The sequence below is a fragment of the Pelophylax lessonae genome, assembly GCF_965119305.1.
Source record: "Pelophylax lessonae genome assembly, chromosome: 2".
In the NCBI taxonomy this organism is placed as follows: domain Eukaryota; kingdom Metazoa; phylum Chordata; class Amphibia; order Anura; family Ranidae; genus Pelophylax; species Pelophylax lessonae.
The window spans coordinates 387756069-387773680 of record NC_138769.1 but is presented as its reverse complement, the minus strand read 5'-3'; the positions used below and the strand labels follow the sequence as shown (position 1 = coordinate 387773680).

The 17612-nt window shown below is 42.3% G+C and overlaps 1 protein-coding gene across 1 annotated transcript in view; it reads right to left on the bottom strand.

Annotated features, from left to right (window-relative positions):
* The window catches only part of BEND2 (BEN domain containing 2), a 63026-nt gene extending 45866 nt beyond the window's left edge, over positions 1 to 17160 (bottom strand). The window contains exons 1-3 of the mRNA XM_082246764.1: positions 17044 to 17160; positions 4693 to 4844; positions 1507 to 1572 (exon numbers count right to left, since the gene is read on the bottom strand). Coding sequence (XP_082102890.1) covers positions 1507 to 1572; positions 4693 to 4782 — 156 coding nt within the window. The 5' untranslated portion in view covers positions 4783 to 4844; positions 17044 to 17160. The remainder of the gene's footprint in view (positions 1 to 1506; positions 1573 to 4692; positions 4845 to 17043) is intronic.
* Between the last annotated feature and the right edge of the window lie 452 nt (positions 17161 to 17612).

Genomic DNA, 17612 nt, shown 5'->3' with positions numbered 1-17612 from the left:
ATAAACCAGGTTCCCTTACTTTCTGTTATTAAAATGGTTGTAACCCTAAAAATAAAAATGTAACCTGTTTCTTTAAAGCATGAATAACAGCTCAGTGCTTGTTCTGTGTAATTTATCCCTTTCTATAGACTAAAATACCTGGTTGATCCTACCTGGTGCAGCCCTCCCCTCTGTAAACTGACCACGTTTATCAGCCCACTGTCTTTCCTCTCTCCCCCTCCCTCCCTGCCTGTCAGCTATGCTCAGTGCCTATCTGCTCTCTCCCCCTCTTCTCCTTCTGCTATAATAACATTGTTTTCTTTTTAGAATCCCCTGTGTTCATTTAAGTTATGTGCCCGAGTGTATGTGCTTTATAAAAAATATGCAGCTTCACACCTAATTTCAGAGCGCCCACCTATCTCCTCCTCTCCTCCCAGCTGATGTCAGTGGGGGATTCTCGTCCCCTCCCGCTGTAGTTCTCAGATCTGGGGAGGAGAGCAGCTGGCAGTCGCCTGAGCGCCGAGTGGCGCTCTGAAAAAAGGTATGAGGCTGCAAATTTTTTATAAAGCACATACAGTTGGGCACATAACTTAATAGAACACAGGGGATTTTAGGAGGAAACCAAAGTGGCTTTACAGCCACTTTAAATTCAGTACATCAAATAAAATTACCAAGATAGTACAAACTTCCCAAAAATTACTGCTTTTTGGAAAGTAGAAACCCCAAGGTGATCTAATTTTTGCCACAATTTTTTGCAAATGAGAAAACATGATAGTATTGAGGTGGTTAAAACATGAAGCTTGTTAATGGTGCACTAGATATAGTGCAACTATAAATGTACAGATCCTACACCAAGGGAAGAGGAGGTGAATAGGTTTATGTACAGATCACATACAGTGGAAGGATGGAGTTAAGGGGGTTAATATGCAGGATAAGGGTTACAGATCTAATACAGAGACAAGATCAAGATTTCAAATAAGGGAGAAAGAGGTTGAAAAAAACCCCAATTTCAAGCCCTCACCACAAATCTGCTGCTGCCTGAGATAGACAATTAATGAATGATTAATTCATTAATTCGCCCCCCTCCTCTTTTGTGAGAGGAAGGGATGGGCTCTCCAATGTTCATAAACAGTAGTATTGTTTACATTTGTGGTCACTGTGACTGTTCATCCCAGTGATCACAAGGTACCGAAGCCACTGAGATCGGCTCTTTACACTGTGTAGGGAACTGGCCGCCTGAAGCACTGTGCAGATAGTGAAACATTCACTAAAAAGTATGAAACAAGATTTCTAGAGGTGCTGTGAACACAAACAGATCACCTTCCAGTGTTATGTTGATTTTTTATTTTACTCTGCTTTTCAGATATTATAGCTGGTTGGGGATTGAAACAATAAGGTACATTTTTAGTAACATAAAAATACAAAATAGATTCTGTAGTAAGTACAATATGATATCATTATTTTTTTGGGGAAAACTGAAAAAAAGTCTGGTGAATTTGCTGTTCTGTTGTAGCACATAATACTTACACACTCATATTCTGCATCATACCCAAACTCAACGTTGTTATCGCCTTCAAATTCTTGTTCTTGAACCTACACAACAATTTTATTAAAAAAGACTGGTTAAAATTACGTTTTTTCAAATCAGATTTTATTGAAAATGTTTTGGTCGAGGTACAAAAACATGATAAGCCAAAGGAGACTTATGCCTGGTACGATAAGATCATCGGGCGATTGATCGTCTTGTTTTTTTTTTTTTTATTATGCATGCTAGTCTCATATGGAAGATAATAGAGGTTACTAACACAAAGTCTAGTACAACAGAATAAAAATTTAGAAGTGACCTAATGTGTTGTACTTTATTTTTTATTGTATTTTCAGGCGACAACTGTACTGAGTAAACGTAAATCATACAATCTGGTATCTTACAAGAAAATCTTTCATGCTTGTCCCATTGGATTATTTCGCACGAATTGTCGTGATCAGCTCTTGAAAGCTGTGTACCAACGATCAGATTATTGTGCAATTGCTTCGAAAATGGTAATTTTCGTACGTTTTTCTGATCGTGTGTACGGGCCATAACAGACAATTACAATTCGTTACAGCTTCAAGTCATGAAGTAAACAGTGAGAGGTTAGATAACATCATAGCCTGCATGATAGGGATACATCAAAGTTATGGTAGAGATTTAGAGGACAAAAACCATGGGGTAGGTAAACTCCATATTTTGACTTTCTAAGCAATGGATAGAAGTGATTAAGCCAGTCAGCGTGACCAGACACTGTCAAATTTTCACGTGGCCTTCCACAGAAGATACTGTAAATGGGTTACTGAAACATTATGTACCTATTGATTTCTTGTAACCATTCAAATTGACACGATAGGAGGTAATACAGAGACCCATTGAGGTTGTGCATAAATCTCTGAAATGAGTCTCTTAGAGTCCCCAGCCCTAATAATTAAATCAAATAGTGGAATATTGGAGACGAGGATGAAAAAGGGTAACTTTTTGTGCCATTAAAGCATGTTCCAGAGTTGAAGGTATTTATAGGATACTTTCTTATGTAAGCTGAATTCTGCTTGCAGTTGTTGGAAGTACTTAAGGCTCTGATTTACATATAGACGTGAGATCAAAAGTATACTAACTATAAACCAGTATTGAAACCTATTTAATTTTGCAAGCTCCAGGGAGATTAATTTGACCAGACAGGTGTAAACTGTGTAAACCTAGAGATTTTGAGAAGGTTTTTTCACCCTCAGCCTATCAAGTGAATAATTGATAAATGTAAAATTAAGTATTTTTAATCTGCCATTTTACATGACACTGGCAATGCACAAATAACAAAACTGGCTAGTTATTTTGCTGTAATGTTCATTGAATATGACAATCCACCCACACTGGACCAAATAATACCACACATATAACATATCTGTCACTAGGCAATCCGTTTAAATCAAAGCTAAACAGTGTTCTATTCATCAATGATGTCACTCCTAGTAAAACTTTATTGAGCCAGCACAAACACCCTGACAGTCCTCACCTACAGGCCACCTTCTCTAAAGCATTTTAGCCTTATGGCTTAGTTGTAGAGATGACATATGTACAACCAGGGCTTTTTTTCCTCAGAGAATAGGAGCAGGAACTCCCCCTTTCCGAGTCACCCATTTTCTCTGTCCCTACCCACCTCTGAGCCCTATTCCTTGGTTCCACTCCTTATCCACCTCCAAGTACTGCCCTTTTAGAGAATACAGAGCCAAGAATCATTTTGTGGTGCTAAGTAATTTGTATGGAATATGGTAATAACAAGAAAAGCAGTAAAATAGATCCCCGACAGCCAGTAACAATATAGCCCCCCCGTGAGCAACAATAGATTCCCCTAACAGTGGACCACCGCCAACAAAATGTCCCCCTAGCAACAATAGACTCCCGGCAGCAACAACAGATCTCCCACAGCCAGCATCAATAGAATCTCCGTCAGCCAGCAACAATAGGTCCCTCATCTCAACCAGCAATATAAGACCCACCCTTAGCAACAGTAGGTCCCCCACCAGCAACAACAGACCTCCCCAGCAACAATAGACCCTCCTGCAAAAATAGATCCCCTCCAGTTGGAATAACCCCCCCCCCCCAGCAGCCAGCATCAATAGACCTTGTCACGCACCCCTTGCCATTACATACAGTCAGTGCTGGAGGTGCCTGAACTGCGTTTCCCCGCATTCCCACTGAAAAAATCCTGTGTACAACTAAGGCCATGAAGGTGAAACACATTAAAATGAGTGGTCTGTAGGTGGGGACTCTCAGTGTGTTTGTGTTGGCTCAATAAAGATTTACCACATAGTTGTCTATGTATAGATATTTCTGGTCCTTGGACCTGTTTGAGCCTAGGTATGCTCAATAGACTCTGTGTTGTATTATAATACCTCTTTAAAATGGAAAAAAAAATAATTTTCAAAAAAATAAAGATTTACCACAAGTGATGTTATTCATGTGTAGCTGCCCATTTCCTTTTATATGGAATACGGAGCACCCACATGCGCCTTTAGGCTGGCCCCTAATGTGCTTGCACAGGTCATTTGTGTGCAGCCACTCACTTGTCTTTATATAGAATGCGGAGTGGCAATAGGCTCCTTTTGGCTGGCACAGGATGTACTTGCAACAGTGAACAAGAAGAATTAATGGGCTTTATACCAGTGTCTTACCTTTAAATGTCTGTAAATGGTTTTATATTTATCTTACGTTCATGAAAAACATATGCACAGTACAGTATATGCATTTTAGGGATGTCAATGATCTAATAAAGTTCCATTTAGAGTGACTTATTCCAGCTACTGGGGGAAGGCATATATAAGAGTAATATTAATATAAATTTAATTTGGCAAGAACCACAAATGCTTCATTTCCACTGTTAAGAAGAACCCAGGCTATAACTAAAAGATCAGGCTCAAACAGAAGACTGATAACAGAACCTAGACCTCAAAGGTCCCCAACCAAGGGTCCGATGAGTTTACTGTTCAGGTTGCTAACCCTTCATTATAAAGCAGGCACTGCCATAACCTTTCCTCTGCTTTGTGCATACTGATATCTGCCATGGGTGATAGAGTGACACTAATGGCAGTAAGAGCAACTAGGAAAAAGAAATGATGGCTTCTGGGATCACATAAATGTTTTCAGTAGTGCTGAAAAGCACCAGAAACGATGGCCAAGATACATACTGTGTTGTCAGACACTATGGAGGCAACTCTTCTGCGTTTTTGTGGAAAGCCATACTGAAGCTTCTCAGTAGTATTGACATCACTTTGCATGGTGAAGTGGTTGAGAGTATATTTCAATCCAAAGCCAGTCAGTGATGAGGCATTCTCATTCCCTAAAATGAAAGAAAGCAGTTAGATTTATTCTGCCATGCGTTCCATTGTTTTAGCTGCAGCTTTTGAATTAGTAAGTGAAGTAAAGTCAGTCCTTTAGTGTGTAAGCTCTGGCATTATATATGATAATGCTTGGCATGAACCTTACCTAAACAAACCTGTAAATTCTAACACACTACCCACATCAAATAAATCATAGGCAATTACTGTCTGCTTACACCAGAATTCCACCAATGGAAATGCAAAGGATCTTCACAAATCTAACTTAAAGTGATAGTAAACCGACACAGAGATTAAACAAATCCTCCTACATAAGTTGCACCTGTTTATCTGCAGCCTTCTCTTCTCTACATCTCTTCAAAGTGCTGAATTTAGATAAAACCCTTCTTCATTCAGAGCACAGAGCAGGGCTCTTGTACAGTGTGAGAGCTGACTGGAGGAAAGGGACACGCCCACTCCACACACAGCACAGGAAGAAAGGAAAGATGCAGGGCTGTGTTGTGCATAGACGAGCTGTGTGCTTATCTCCCTCTCCGTCACAAATTTATCTTGTGTTGGAAAAACTTTCTCAGAAGTGACTCATGCTGGAACGAAGCACCAGAGAGAATCGACACTTTAGAGAAAGATAAGTAAACACTACAGATATACGTGCTTTGATCTTGGCACTCTTCTTATAGCCTAGGCCATCTTTATGTAGAGCAACAATTCTTTTTTTTCAGATCCAAAGAGAGTTCTTTGCCTTGAGGTGCCGTGTTGAACTTCCACTGACCAGTATGAGAGAGTGAGAGCGATAACACCAAATTTACCACTACTGCTTCCCATTCACACCTGAGAACTTGTAACACTAAGGAGTCACATGACACCGGCGAAGGAAAATGGCTAATTGGGCACAATTTCACTTAGGGGTGTACTCACTTTTGTTGTCATCGGTTTAGACATTAATGGCTGTATGTTGAGTTATTTTGAGGGGACAGCAAATTTACACTGTTATACAAGCTATACACTCACTACTTTACCTTGTAGCAAAGTGTCATTTCCTCAGTGTTTGTCACATGAAAAGATATTTTTATAATATAAACCTTACGGACTAAGTCTGGAATGCCAATAAAGTTCATTTGTGTGTAAAGGCCGGCATCCCAATACCTTTGACAATATAGTGTACTTCTTGGGACACTTTAAATATCTAGCATGTGCTTTTTGCGCCAGGATACGCATGTGTGTTGTTTGCACATTTATTGCCTTAGTTTTATCCCTATTGGTCAATGTCTTGATATGGCCATGAGGTCACATTAGGTTAATGATGTCATGAGTAGGGATGAGGTAAGGTGTCTGAACTATTAAGCCAGGAAGCTGTCAAAGCCGACAGCCAATCATGGGTGGCAGAAGCATCCCCAACCCCACAGCCACACATAAGCAAGAGATGTGTATGCGTGCAGCTACAGGGCAAGGAATGACTCTGCTGCCTATAACCAGCTAAACTTTGACAGCTTCCTGTCAGGATAGCTCAGATGGGTTTGGACTCGCCAGAGCTCATCAATGGTCATGTGTATGCCTGTTCCCTTGTTGCGTGCAGCTGCAGAGCAGGGAATGCCTCTGCTGATTTGGTGACAGTGGCAGCTTGCTTCTGGGTTCAAGCCAAACATAATTTCACACCAACCCTGCACTTATCCCTACTGAGTATATATAAACAATAGTACCATGCCATGCTATTCAACAGCTGTCTATAACCAACATAAACCAATCCAAAAATAACCCCCTCTTTTTTGGCATGCCACAATAAACTTTTACAATCTATTCTTATTGTATTTAAGCATAAGTCTTCATGCACACGGGTGTAAAAAATGCCACTTCAGGGGTGTCTGGTGTTTTTTTTTTCTCTTTCACACCTTTACACGCAGCTGCATGTTAGCTAATATGCCCATACACATAGGTATTTATGCACATATTGGCACGCAGGGGCGTAAAAAAATGCCCTAAATTCACTTTCCCAGAGAAGAATATTTAGGTTTTTTATGTTTACCCCTCTACCCCTGTAACACATACATGCGGCATCCAGGAAGTAGACATTAATCCTGGGCGCTGCATATACACTCTAACCAGCCACTTTATTAGGTACACATGTTCAATTGCTTGGTAACACAAATTGCTAATCAGCCAATCACATGAGTAGCTGATGTAGTAAGGAGGGTTTGGGGTTCCTGGAGAACTGGGCGGACTTCTCAGTTGGCTACCGGCTCTTTAGTAGAGACGGATTGCACGTAAATGGGGAGGGTGCAGCCGTACTGGGAGAGAAGATGGCCAATAAGTTAGAGAGGCTTTTAAACTAGGTGATGGGGGGAAGGTACAGATGTAGAATTATCAAGCAGGGAGCGAGGTTCAGCGGGTATTATTGGGGGCATTAGCAGTAGGGTGTCCTGAGATCATAAACCCAGGGTGGGTAGCTGGACAAATCGCAAGTGCAGCCTCAAAACATCGAACGAGGATATAGTATGCAACAGGACAAAACTTTAAGAGGGTTGTATGCCAATGCTAGAAGCCTGGCTAACAAGATGGGAGAACTAGCGCTGCTAATGTATGAGGAGGATTTTGATTTTGTGGGAATTTCAGGGACTTGGTTTGACAGCTCTCATGATTGGCTGGTGATCATTTAAGGGTATTCCCTAGATTGCAGAGATAGAGAAGGTAAAAAAAGGGGAGGGGTATGTCTGTATATCAAGAACAATGGAGCTAGGGAGGAGGTAGAATCCGTATGAGTGGAACTTCAAAGGGAAGGCACTGTGGGGAAAGTAATATTGGGCGTATGCTATAGGCCCCCAAACCAGAGGGAGGAGGGGGAGGTGGACCTCCTATCACAGCTTGGATTGGCAGCAAGGATGGGAAATGTCATCATAATGGGGGACTTTATCCAGCTATAGACTGCGCAGAAGGTACTGCACATTGGTCCAAGGCTCGGCAGTTCCTAAATGTTTTGCAGGACAATTTCATGGGTCAGATGGTGAATGCACCGACAAGAAACAATGCGTTACTAGATCTTCTGATCACTAACAATACAGACCTGATCGTGGATCTAAAAATACCGGGCACCATAGGAAACGTGACCATAGGTCAATTAGTTTTAGTATAAATTACAGAAATAGGAAACACAAGGGTAATACAAGGACACTACATTTCAAAAGAGCTAATTTCCCTAAACTGCGCTCTTTGCTAGACAATATCAAATGGGATAGAACCCTAGGAACAAACAAACACGGAGGAAAAATGGGAGTGCTTTAAGAACATACTCAATAGTGGAATTGGCCAGTGCATTCCAAAGAGGAATACATTTAAAAAGAGCTAAAATAAACCCTGGGTGGCTAAACTCCAATATAATAAGGCATATTAAAACTAAAGAAAGGGCCTTAAAAAAATTCAAGGCTGAGGGGTCATTGGCAGCATTCCAACATTACAAAGAGTGCAATAAGAAATGTAAAGGCGAAACCAAGGCGGCTAAAATAGAACACGAAAGGCACATAGCGGAAGAGACTAACCCCCCCCCCCCCCAAGAAATTCTTTAAGTATATAAACAGTAAGAAGGCGAGACCAGAACACATTGGCCCCATAAAAGACAATGAAGGTAATCTGGCCACAGAGGACAGAGAGAAGGAGAAAATGTTAAATAATTTCTTCTCTTTAGTCTTCACAAAAGATTGGAGGGGGTACACTAACCCAGCTTGTAATGTTAAATTAAATAATACACCTCAGGAAGCACCCTCATGGTTAACAGAAGACAGACTCAGAACTAAACTTGAAAAACTTAATAAATCACCAGGACCGGGTGGCTTGCACACGAGGGTCCTTAAAGAACTCAGCCAGTTAATAGCCAGAACATTGTTTTTTATCTTTATGGATAGTCTACTGATGGGGATGGTGCCAGCTGATTGGAAAAAAAGCCAACGTGGTACAAATATTTAAAAAAGGGCCGAGATATATCCCAGGGAACTATAGGCCGGTTGGCCTAACATCAGTAGTCTGCATGATTTTGGAGGGGATGTTAAAGGGACTATATACAAGACTTCAGTAATGAAAACTGTATTTTTAGTAGAAATCAGCATGGATTCATGAAAAATCGTTCTTGCCAAACCAATCTATTAACCTTCTATGAAGAAGTGAGTTACCATCTAGATAAAGGAAGGCCTGTGGATGTGGTGTATCTGGATTTTGCAATGGCATTTAAAAACAGGTCCCCACAAATATTTACTGTACAAACTAAGATACGTAGGTATGGACCATAGGGTGAGTATCTGGATAGAGAACTGGCTCCAGGGGAGAGTCATGAGGGTGGTGATAAATGGGGAGTACACGGGTTGGTTGGGTGTGGAAAGTGGGGTCCCTCAAGGATCTGTCCTGGGACCAATCCTGTTTAATTTATTCATAAAAGACCTAGAGGATGGGATAACCAGCACAATCTCGGTATTTGCGGACGATACTAAGTTAAGCAGGCCAATATCTTCTATACAAGAAGATCTGTACAAAATAATAGGATGGGCAACTACATGGCAGATGAGGTTTAATGTTGAAAAATGTAAGGTAATGCACTTGGGTGTCAGAAATACGAATGCAAGTTACTCGCTAGGCGGTGATCCTCTGGGTGAATCTATGATAGAAAAGGACCTGGGGGTCCTAGTGGACAACAGGCTTGGCAATGGCATGCAATGCCAAGCCGCTGCAAGCAAAGCCAACAGAATACTGGCATGCATAAAAAAGAGGATTCACTCCAGAGATAAAGCGATCATTCTCCCACTCTACAAGACTCTGGTCCGGCCACATCTGGAGTATGCCGTCCAGTTCTGGGCACCGGTCCTCAGGAAGGATGTGCTGGAACTGGAGAAGATACAGAGCAGGGCAAAAAAAATAATTAGGGGAATGCAGGACATCAGCTATGAGGAAAGACTACAAGCACTGAACTTATTCTCTCTAGAGAAAAGACGATTGAGGGGGGATTTGATATCAATGTACAAATATTGTACTGGTGACCCTAGCATAAGGAACACACTTTTCAGAGAAAAGGAATTCAATAAGACACGAGGCCACTCACTAAAACTAGAAGAAAAAAAGTTTAACCTTAACCACTTCAATACAGTGCACTTTCAACCCTTCCTGCCCAGGCCAATTTTCAGCTTTCAGCGCTGTCACACTTTGAATGACAATTGCGCGATCATGCTACACTGTACCCATATAACATTTTTTATAATTTTTTTCACACAAATAGAGATTTCTTTTGGTGGTATTTTATCACCGCTGGGGTTTTTATTTCTTACAAAAAAAAAAAGACAAAAAATAAATAATTTTTCTCCTTCACTGATGTGCGATGATGAGGCGGCACTGATGGGCACTGATGAAGTGGCACTTATGGGCACTGATGAGGAGGTACCAATGTGCCGCACAGATGGGCACTGATAGGTGGCACTGATGGGCACTGAAAAGCAGCACTGATGGGCACTGAGAGGTGGCACTGACAGATGGCACTGATGGGCACTGACTGGCAGCACCATGGGCACTGATTGTGGGCACTGTGGACACTGATGGTGTGCACTGTGGGCACTGATGGTGGAAACTGATTGGCACTGTTTTTCACTTTTCTGTAATCAGGGCACTGATGAATAGTGCCCTGATTACCTGTCCTAGTCTCCCGTGTGAGGAGGAGCCGCTAATCGGCTCTCCTCGCCACACACTCTGACAGTGTGAGTCGAGGAGAGCCAATAAACGGCACTTCCTCATTTACATGTGACTGGCTGTGATTGGACACAGCTGATCACATGGGTAAAGAGCCATGTCATTGGCTCTTTACCGAGATCGGGGGCGCGCCGTGTCCTAGCAACATGGCACGGCCACGATCGCTGCACTGCGTGGCCCCATGGGTGCGAGAGAGAGGCCGTTCTGGTGCGCCGTCATATGACGGCGTCCCAGAACAATAGCTGCACCGATTCCCTGTCATTTGACGGTGGGCAGGCAGTATGTGGTTAAACTGCGTAAGGGGTTCTTTACCGTCAGAGCGGTAAGGATGTGGAATTCTTTTCCACAAGCAGTCGTATCAGCAGGGACCATCGATAGTTTCAAAAAATGATTAGATGGGCACCTTAAAGACCACAACATTCAGGGGTATACAATGTAAGGTTAACAGCAACCCCACACACACATCATAGGTTGAACTGGATGGACTGATGTCTTTTTTCAACCTCACTAACTATGTAACCGTGCACCTAATAAAGTGGCCAGTGAGTGTATGCATCCTGTATTTGTTCTGGAGGCGCGCACACTGCACACTCCCAGCTCTGAGACAGGGCTGTCCATGACAGCCAGTGGTCTCCTACTAACAATTGGGATCCAGAGAAACCAGATCCTGGTCACTTGATCGCTGTGATAGCTTCTGATTGGCTACAGGCAGTGATCATTTATTCTGTAACCCATCCCAGTGTTGTTTCCCTTCTGTGCAGAGCAAATCCAGACTTTTCAGAGAAGGAAAAGATACATTGTTATGCAAGCTCAACCCGTGGCCCGCAGAGCCATCTGATAAGGCCCACAACCTCAAAACTATGGCAACCCGCACAGCCTCCTTTGGGTGCACGCCGCTCTACTGATTGCTCCATAATCCCAGTGGCTGTCATTCACAAGCCGCTAAAGTGGTTGGCTCCCTGCTCTTCTCTTTCTTTCCTAACACACAGGAAGAGGAACCTTTAGCCGAGTGCATCGCATCTAGTGGCATCCAAAAAGAAATGAGTATTCGTATCAATTTAAGTGTCAGTCTTAATGACAGTGTCTGTTGCTGTTAGTGCTGGTGTCAGTTAATTTCAGTTAGTATTAGTGTCTTTCAATGTCAGTGACAGCGTGTCAGTTAGTGGCAGTGTGTCATTTGCTGTTAGTGTCAATGTCAGTGTTCCTGTCAGTGTCAGTGTAAATGTCAGTTAGTGTCAGTGGCAGTGTGTCACTTACTGTTAGTGTCAGTTGATGTTAGTGTCAATGTCAGTGCTAATGTCAGTTAGTGTCAGTGTCAACTAGTGTCCGTTAATCTCAATGGCAGTGTGTCAGTTAGTATTAGCGTCAATTAGCGTTCATTAACCACTTTACCACCGGAGGATTTTGCTGTCTTACGTCTGGGCCACTTTTTGCTATTCGGCGCTGTGCGACTTTAACTGACAATTGCGCGGTCGTGCGACGCCGTACCCAAACGAAATTTACGTCCTTTTTTCCCACAAACAGAGATTTCTTTTGGTGGTATTTGATCACCTCTGCGATTTTTACTTATTGCGCTATAAACAAAAAAAGAGCATACATTTTGAAAAAATAGCAATATTTTTCACATTTTTTTTATATGAAATTCCCCCCCCCAAAAAAATGTAAAAATCAAAATTTTTTTACATTTTTGGCCAATTTGTTTTCTGCTACATATGTTTGGTAAAAAAAAAAAAAATCGCAATAAGTGTATTTTGATTGGTTTGCGCAAAAGTTATTGCGTTTACTAACAAAGGGAAAGATTTCTGTCATTTTTGGTGTTTTTTTTTTTTTAACGAGTAATGGCGGCGATCTGCGATTTTTTTTGCGGGACTGCGACATTGCGGCGGACAGATCGGACCCCTGACTGACATTTTTGACACTTTTGGGGGTACCAGTGACATTACTACAGTAATCAGTGCTATAAATATGCACTGTTACTGTAAAAATGACACTGGCAGGGAAGGGGTTAATTTTTATTGGTGATCGAGGGGTTAATGTATGCCTGGTGCTTACTGACGTGTGTGGGGGGAGGGGACTATGTGACACAAGGACTGATTGCGGGTTCAGCTATGCTGAACCCTGCAATCTGACCCTGTCTGTCACTTAGGAGATCCGCCCGCTCTGTTTACACAAGGCGGATCTCCAGACTCGATTCCCCGAAGATCGGGGAAGAGCAGCAGCGATCGCCGCCGCTCCTCCCCTGGCCCGACTCCCGCTGTGACTGAATACAGCGGGAGCGAGCCTCCGGCGCCGCGCGCGCGTCACCGAGAGAGGGGAATGTCTGGTGACGTAGTACTACGTCGCCAGACGTTATCGAGCCACTTTGCCGCAGTACAGCTCTAGTGAGCAGTGCGGAAGTGGTTAATGTCAATGGCAGTGTGTCACTTACTGTTACTGTCATTTGCTGTTAGTGTCGTGTTATTATCAGTAAGTGGCAGTGAAAGTGTCTGTTAACTTTTTGTCAGTGGCAGTTTGTCAATAAGGGGATTATTTACTAAAGCTAGAGAGGGCAAAATGAGTCACAATTCTGCACAGAAACCAATTAGCTTCCACATTTTATTGCTAAAGCTTAAGCAAACAAGCGGAGGTTAGACACGGATTGGTTTCTGTGCAGAATTGTGAATAATTTTGCCCTCTCTAGCTTTAGTAAATAAACCCCTTAGTGTCGGTGTCTGTGTTACTGTCAGTTAGTGGCGCTGTCAATTGGTAAGTGGCGCTGTCAATTGGTATCTGGTTAATGTCGGTGTCTGTGTTTTTGTCAGTTAGTGGCAGTGACAGTTAATGTCAGTGTCAGTAAGTGTGTTAGGTAGAGCTGCACGATTAGTCGTTAAAAAAAAAAAATCGCAATCTTGATTCACCCCCCCTCAGAGTCTTAAAACGGCCTGTTCTCGATTTCTCGATTCTTACAGAACCGTTCTCTGCTCACTCACAGCTGTCAAAAAAAAAAAAAAGAGCCTCCAGCAAATGTTTATCAACATTATTAAGGCTGCTAGATAACTATAAACAAAATGTTTTACAATGTATCATTTTGTTCTTTTAGATCAAAGGAATGAACTTCTGTCTGCAAGTCAGGGCAGTTTAACCTCTTAGCCTTTTTCTGACACTTGTTGCTTACAAGTTCAAATCTGAATTTTTTTGCTAGAAAATTACTTAGAACCCCCAAACATTATACATATTTTTTTTAGCAGAGACCCTAGAGAATAAAATGGCAATCGTTGCAATCTTTTATGTCACACTGTATTTGCGCAGAAGTCTTTCAAATGCAGTTTTTTGGGAAAAAATACACTTCATTAAATTAAATTTAAAAAAAAAAAAAAAAAACGAAACAGTAAAGTTAGCCCAATTTTTTTGTATAATGTAAGGCCCCTTTCACACTGTGTGTCCCTCGGACGGACTCCGTTTTTCTCAGCGGGGAAACGATCCGCCAATCCCCTGCTGAGCAGGAGAATGACAGCTGTTCTCCGCACTGTGTGCGGAGACACAGCTGTCAGAGCCCCATTCATCTCTATGGGGGAATTGGATTGGAACGGACCGTCGGTCCGTTCTCATCCGATGCCATCCGATCCGCTGGACGGATGGAAAATAGGGTTTCCATCCATCCAGATTTGACGGCTCGGATCAGATGTCAGCGGACATGTCTCCATTCACATCCGATGCCCCATAGGGATGTATGGGGGGACTGTTCAAATCCATAAAAAAAAAACCTGACAGGCGGATCTGAACAGTCCGCCTGTGTGAAAGAGCCCTAAAAGATGATGTTTTGCCGAGAATCGAGAGAGCATCGTGAGCTTTAGTCTAAGCAAAAAAATTGTGATTCTCATTTTATCCAGAATTGTGCAGCTCTAGTGTTAGGTATTAGCAGTGTTGGAGTTAGTGAGTTTTAGGTGAGAAAAAATAGATTTTATATTTAGTGTCAGTGTGTTCAGATGGGACACAAAATGCATACTATTGTTTCTTGGTCCTACTACTAGTAGGACTAACAAATAATGCACACATATGTGGTATTTCCGTGAAAAGAGCTCACTCACATAATGTAGCACTAAGCCATGCCAGCTGTAATATGCTCCTAGTATACATCCACTGGCTTTCAGCCGTAAAAATCAGTAATGGTCACGGGTATAGCCAAATGTCAGCTCCTGCCTCTGGACGTGTTGCGTTCTCAAACAAACTTCTTCAGTAGGGTCAGCCTTAACAATGTTCTTCTCGTTTGAGAATGCAACACCTCTGGAGGCAGGAGCTGACATTTGGCTATACACACGACCATTACTGATTTTTATGTCTGAATGCGTGAATGTATACTAAGAGCATATTATAGCTGGCACGGCTTAGTGCTACATTATGTGAGCGAGCTCTTTTCATTTGTGTAATAATAAAAGTTTTTACAAACAGCACTAGATATATTGTTTTTGTTCCCTATGGTGGACCATTATATATGAGTAAAAACTGGGATCCTGATACATCCAGAGACATCCATTCAAAGTTTAACCATCCCTAATGGGGAACAGCGTTCTGTGACTCTGGTGAAACAGGAGTCAAAGCTGGAGGATAAACTGGGATCCTGATACATCCATCCATTCAGAGTTTGACCACCCCTAATGGGGAACAGCGTTCTTTGACTCTCCGGTGAAATAGGGGTCAATGCTGGAGGTGAGCTGCTAGGAATCACTGGTGGTGGAGTCTTTTTGAGCACCTGTTTTTGAGTTATCTCACACAGAGGTGGCAGGATAATACGTTGACCTTTTGGATTGATTAAATGTATTACAGGAGGTGGAAGAATTAATTTGTTTATTTATTGTTTGGATTAATCACTGGAGACTTTTTTCCTTTGAGCATGTTGTAATAGATACATTGTATGTTTATTTCACTTGGGGTTTTTTTTATTTAGTCACTTTGTATCAATCCTTATGCCTCGTACACACGCATCGATTATTGGCTGGGAATTTTCGGCCAACGTCCGATCGGCCGATTTTCGGCTTGTTAGTATGATGCTTTTGACAACCGACTCCGACTTTTCGGCCGAATAAAATCTGGTGTGCAGGCTATAAAATTTTTTTTGGCCGTCAACACAACGGCCGATTTTCCATCAGTCAGTACAGATTTCGGCAGACAAAAGTCTGATGAGCAAGACTGGGCATGCTCAGAGAAGAAAAAACACACGGAAAGTAAACCAGAACATGACATCACTTCTGAAGTAGAATTTTGTCGGGCGGGAAAATTCGCGTGCAGTCTAGGCACATTCCAACCAACAAAACACCACTCTGGACAAAAGTCGGACGATCGGTTGGCCGATAATCGTTGCGTGTGTACGAGGCATTACTCAGGATACTAAAAGATCTTTTTATGTAGAAACAATGTTGATGAGTTGAGATTGCGCTGTATTTTCATTACAGTTACATTGATTGAGTAGAAGTGTAATTAAAGGTTAGTGGAGTAAAGTGAAAGCACTTTTAATACGGGCGGCAATTCATTATTAATAATAATTTTTGCACTAATATTGGGGGAGAGGATATTGTGGGGTTTATATTTTTTAGATACGTTATTATTGCACTGACTAATACTGTATTTTCTGGCGTATAAGACTACTTTTGAACCTCAAAAAAATCCCCCAAAAATGGGGGGTCGTCTTATACGCCGAGTATAATATCTCCAAGGTAACCTAAGTATAGGTATTACCGGTAGATGAAAATTAGGGGGGGGGTCGTCTTATACTCCCAGTCGTCTTATACGCCGGAAAATACGGTAATTATTATAATAATAGTTTACTATTCCTGTGTGCCCGAGGCCTAAAGATGGAAAGTGAACATAACACAGAGAAGCCCAGGATACTGTGCTGTTCTAACGCACTCAGGACGTTTTATACGCCGCTCTTTCTACCTCTAAATGCCCCTACACGTCACCCACACACATAGGCGTTTAAAGGCAGAAAATAAAAACCTCATGAGAAGAGCATTCCGGGGTCAAAAAACATTTGACGCACCTACCCATGCTTCGCACTATGACCATCAAGCGTCCATTTATTCCAATGACTAATAAATAAATATTCTGGCCAATAGAATGAACGCCGCACAGAAACGCATTTCCAAAACACAGTTTGTAATGCTGGCTTTTCCTCGCCTGGAGCATAGGCGTACAGTGGGAAGAAAAAATAAAAGTCCTGTGTGCATGGTGCCTCAGGGTAAGGCCTGTGCAAGGACAGCAAAGTCCCTGAGAAGTGCTGTAATAAATGGAGAGCCCTCAGCACAGCAGCCTATGTCCCGAGCAGTGTACATAGTAAATAACACGGTGCCTTCCTATTTATTGCCCCTCTCTCCCTCACAGGCAACCCCCACGTCACACTCTCTGCCCTCACAGCACTAGGAACACCTGGCCCCGCCTACCAACAACCAGCTCTCTAGAACTCCTATCCAACCGGTGAGGGGGCAGCAAATCAGCGGCGGTCGGTTCACGTACCTGGGCTATCAGATGATCAGCAGCACAGCTTGGCGACGCTCTCCTGCCGCCCGCTCATTGGACGATCAGTTCGCCCACAAACACTGGGGGAAGGGATTGGATTTTCTCATTGGAGAGCTTGCCCTAATTGACGTCATCACGTACAGCCGTGGTCGCACACAGGACGTGCAAACATTTCACAGAGAAACATTTACAACGCCCTCAGCGTCTTCCGCCGTATACGAGGAGGTATGATGTCGCCACCCAGCGATCATTTAACAGCATAACACACCACTGCATTTTGTATTATCATCATTAGAGGAACAAACAATTTAGCTGAATAGCTCCCAACTGTCCCTGACTTTAAAGTACTGTCCCTGATTTGGAGCAAAGTCCCTCTTTCCTCCTCATTTGTCCCTCATTTTGATCTGATCTGTATAGTTGTATATACAATGCACTATTTATCATTTAAAAAGTGTTTCCCAGTGCTAAACCTTTCATCCAATTTCTAAATTGCAGCATTTGTAAATGACAAAAGCCAATATAAAGGAATAGCAGTTGTAAAAAAAAAAACACTATCCCACCTGCCA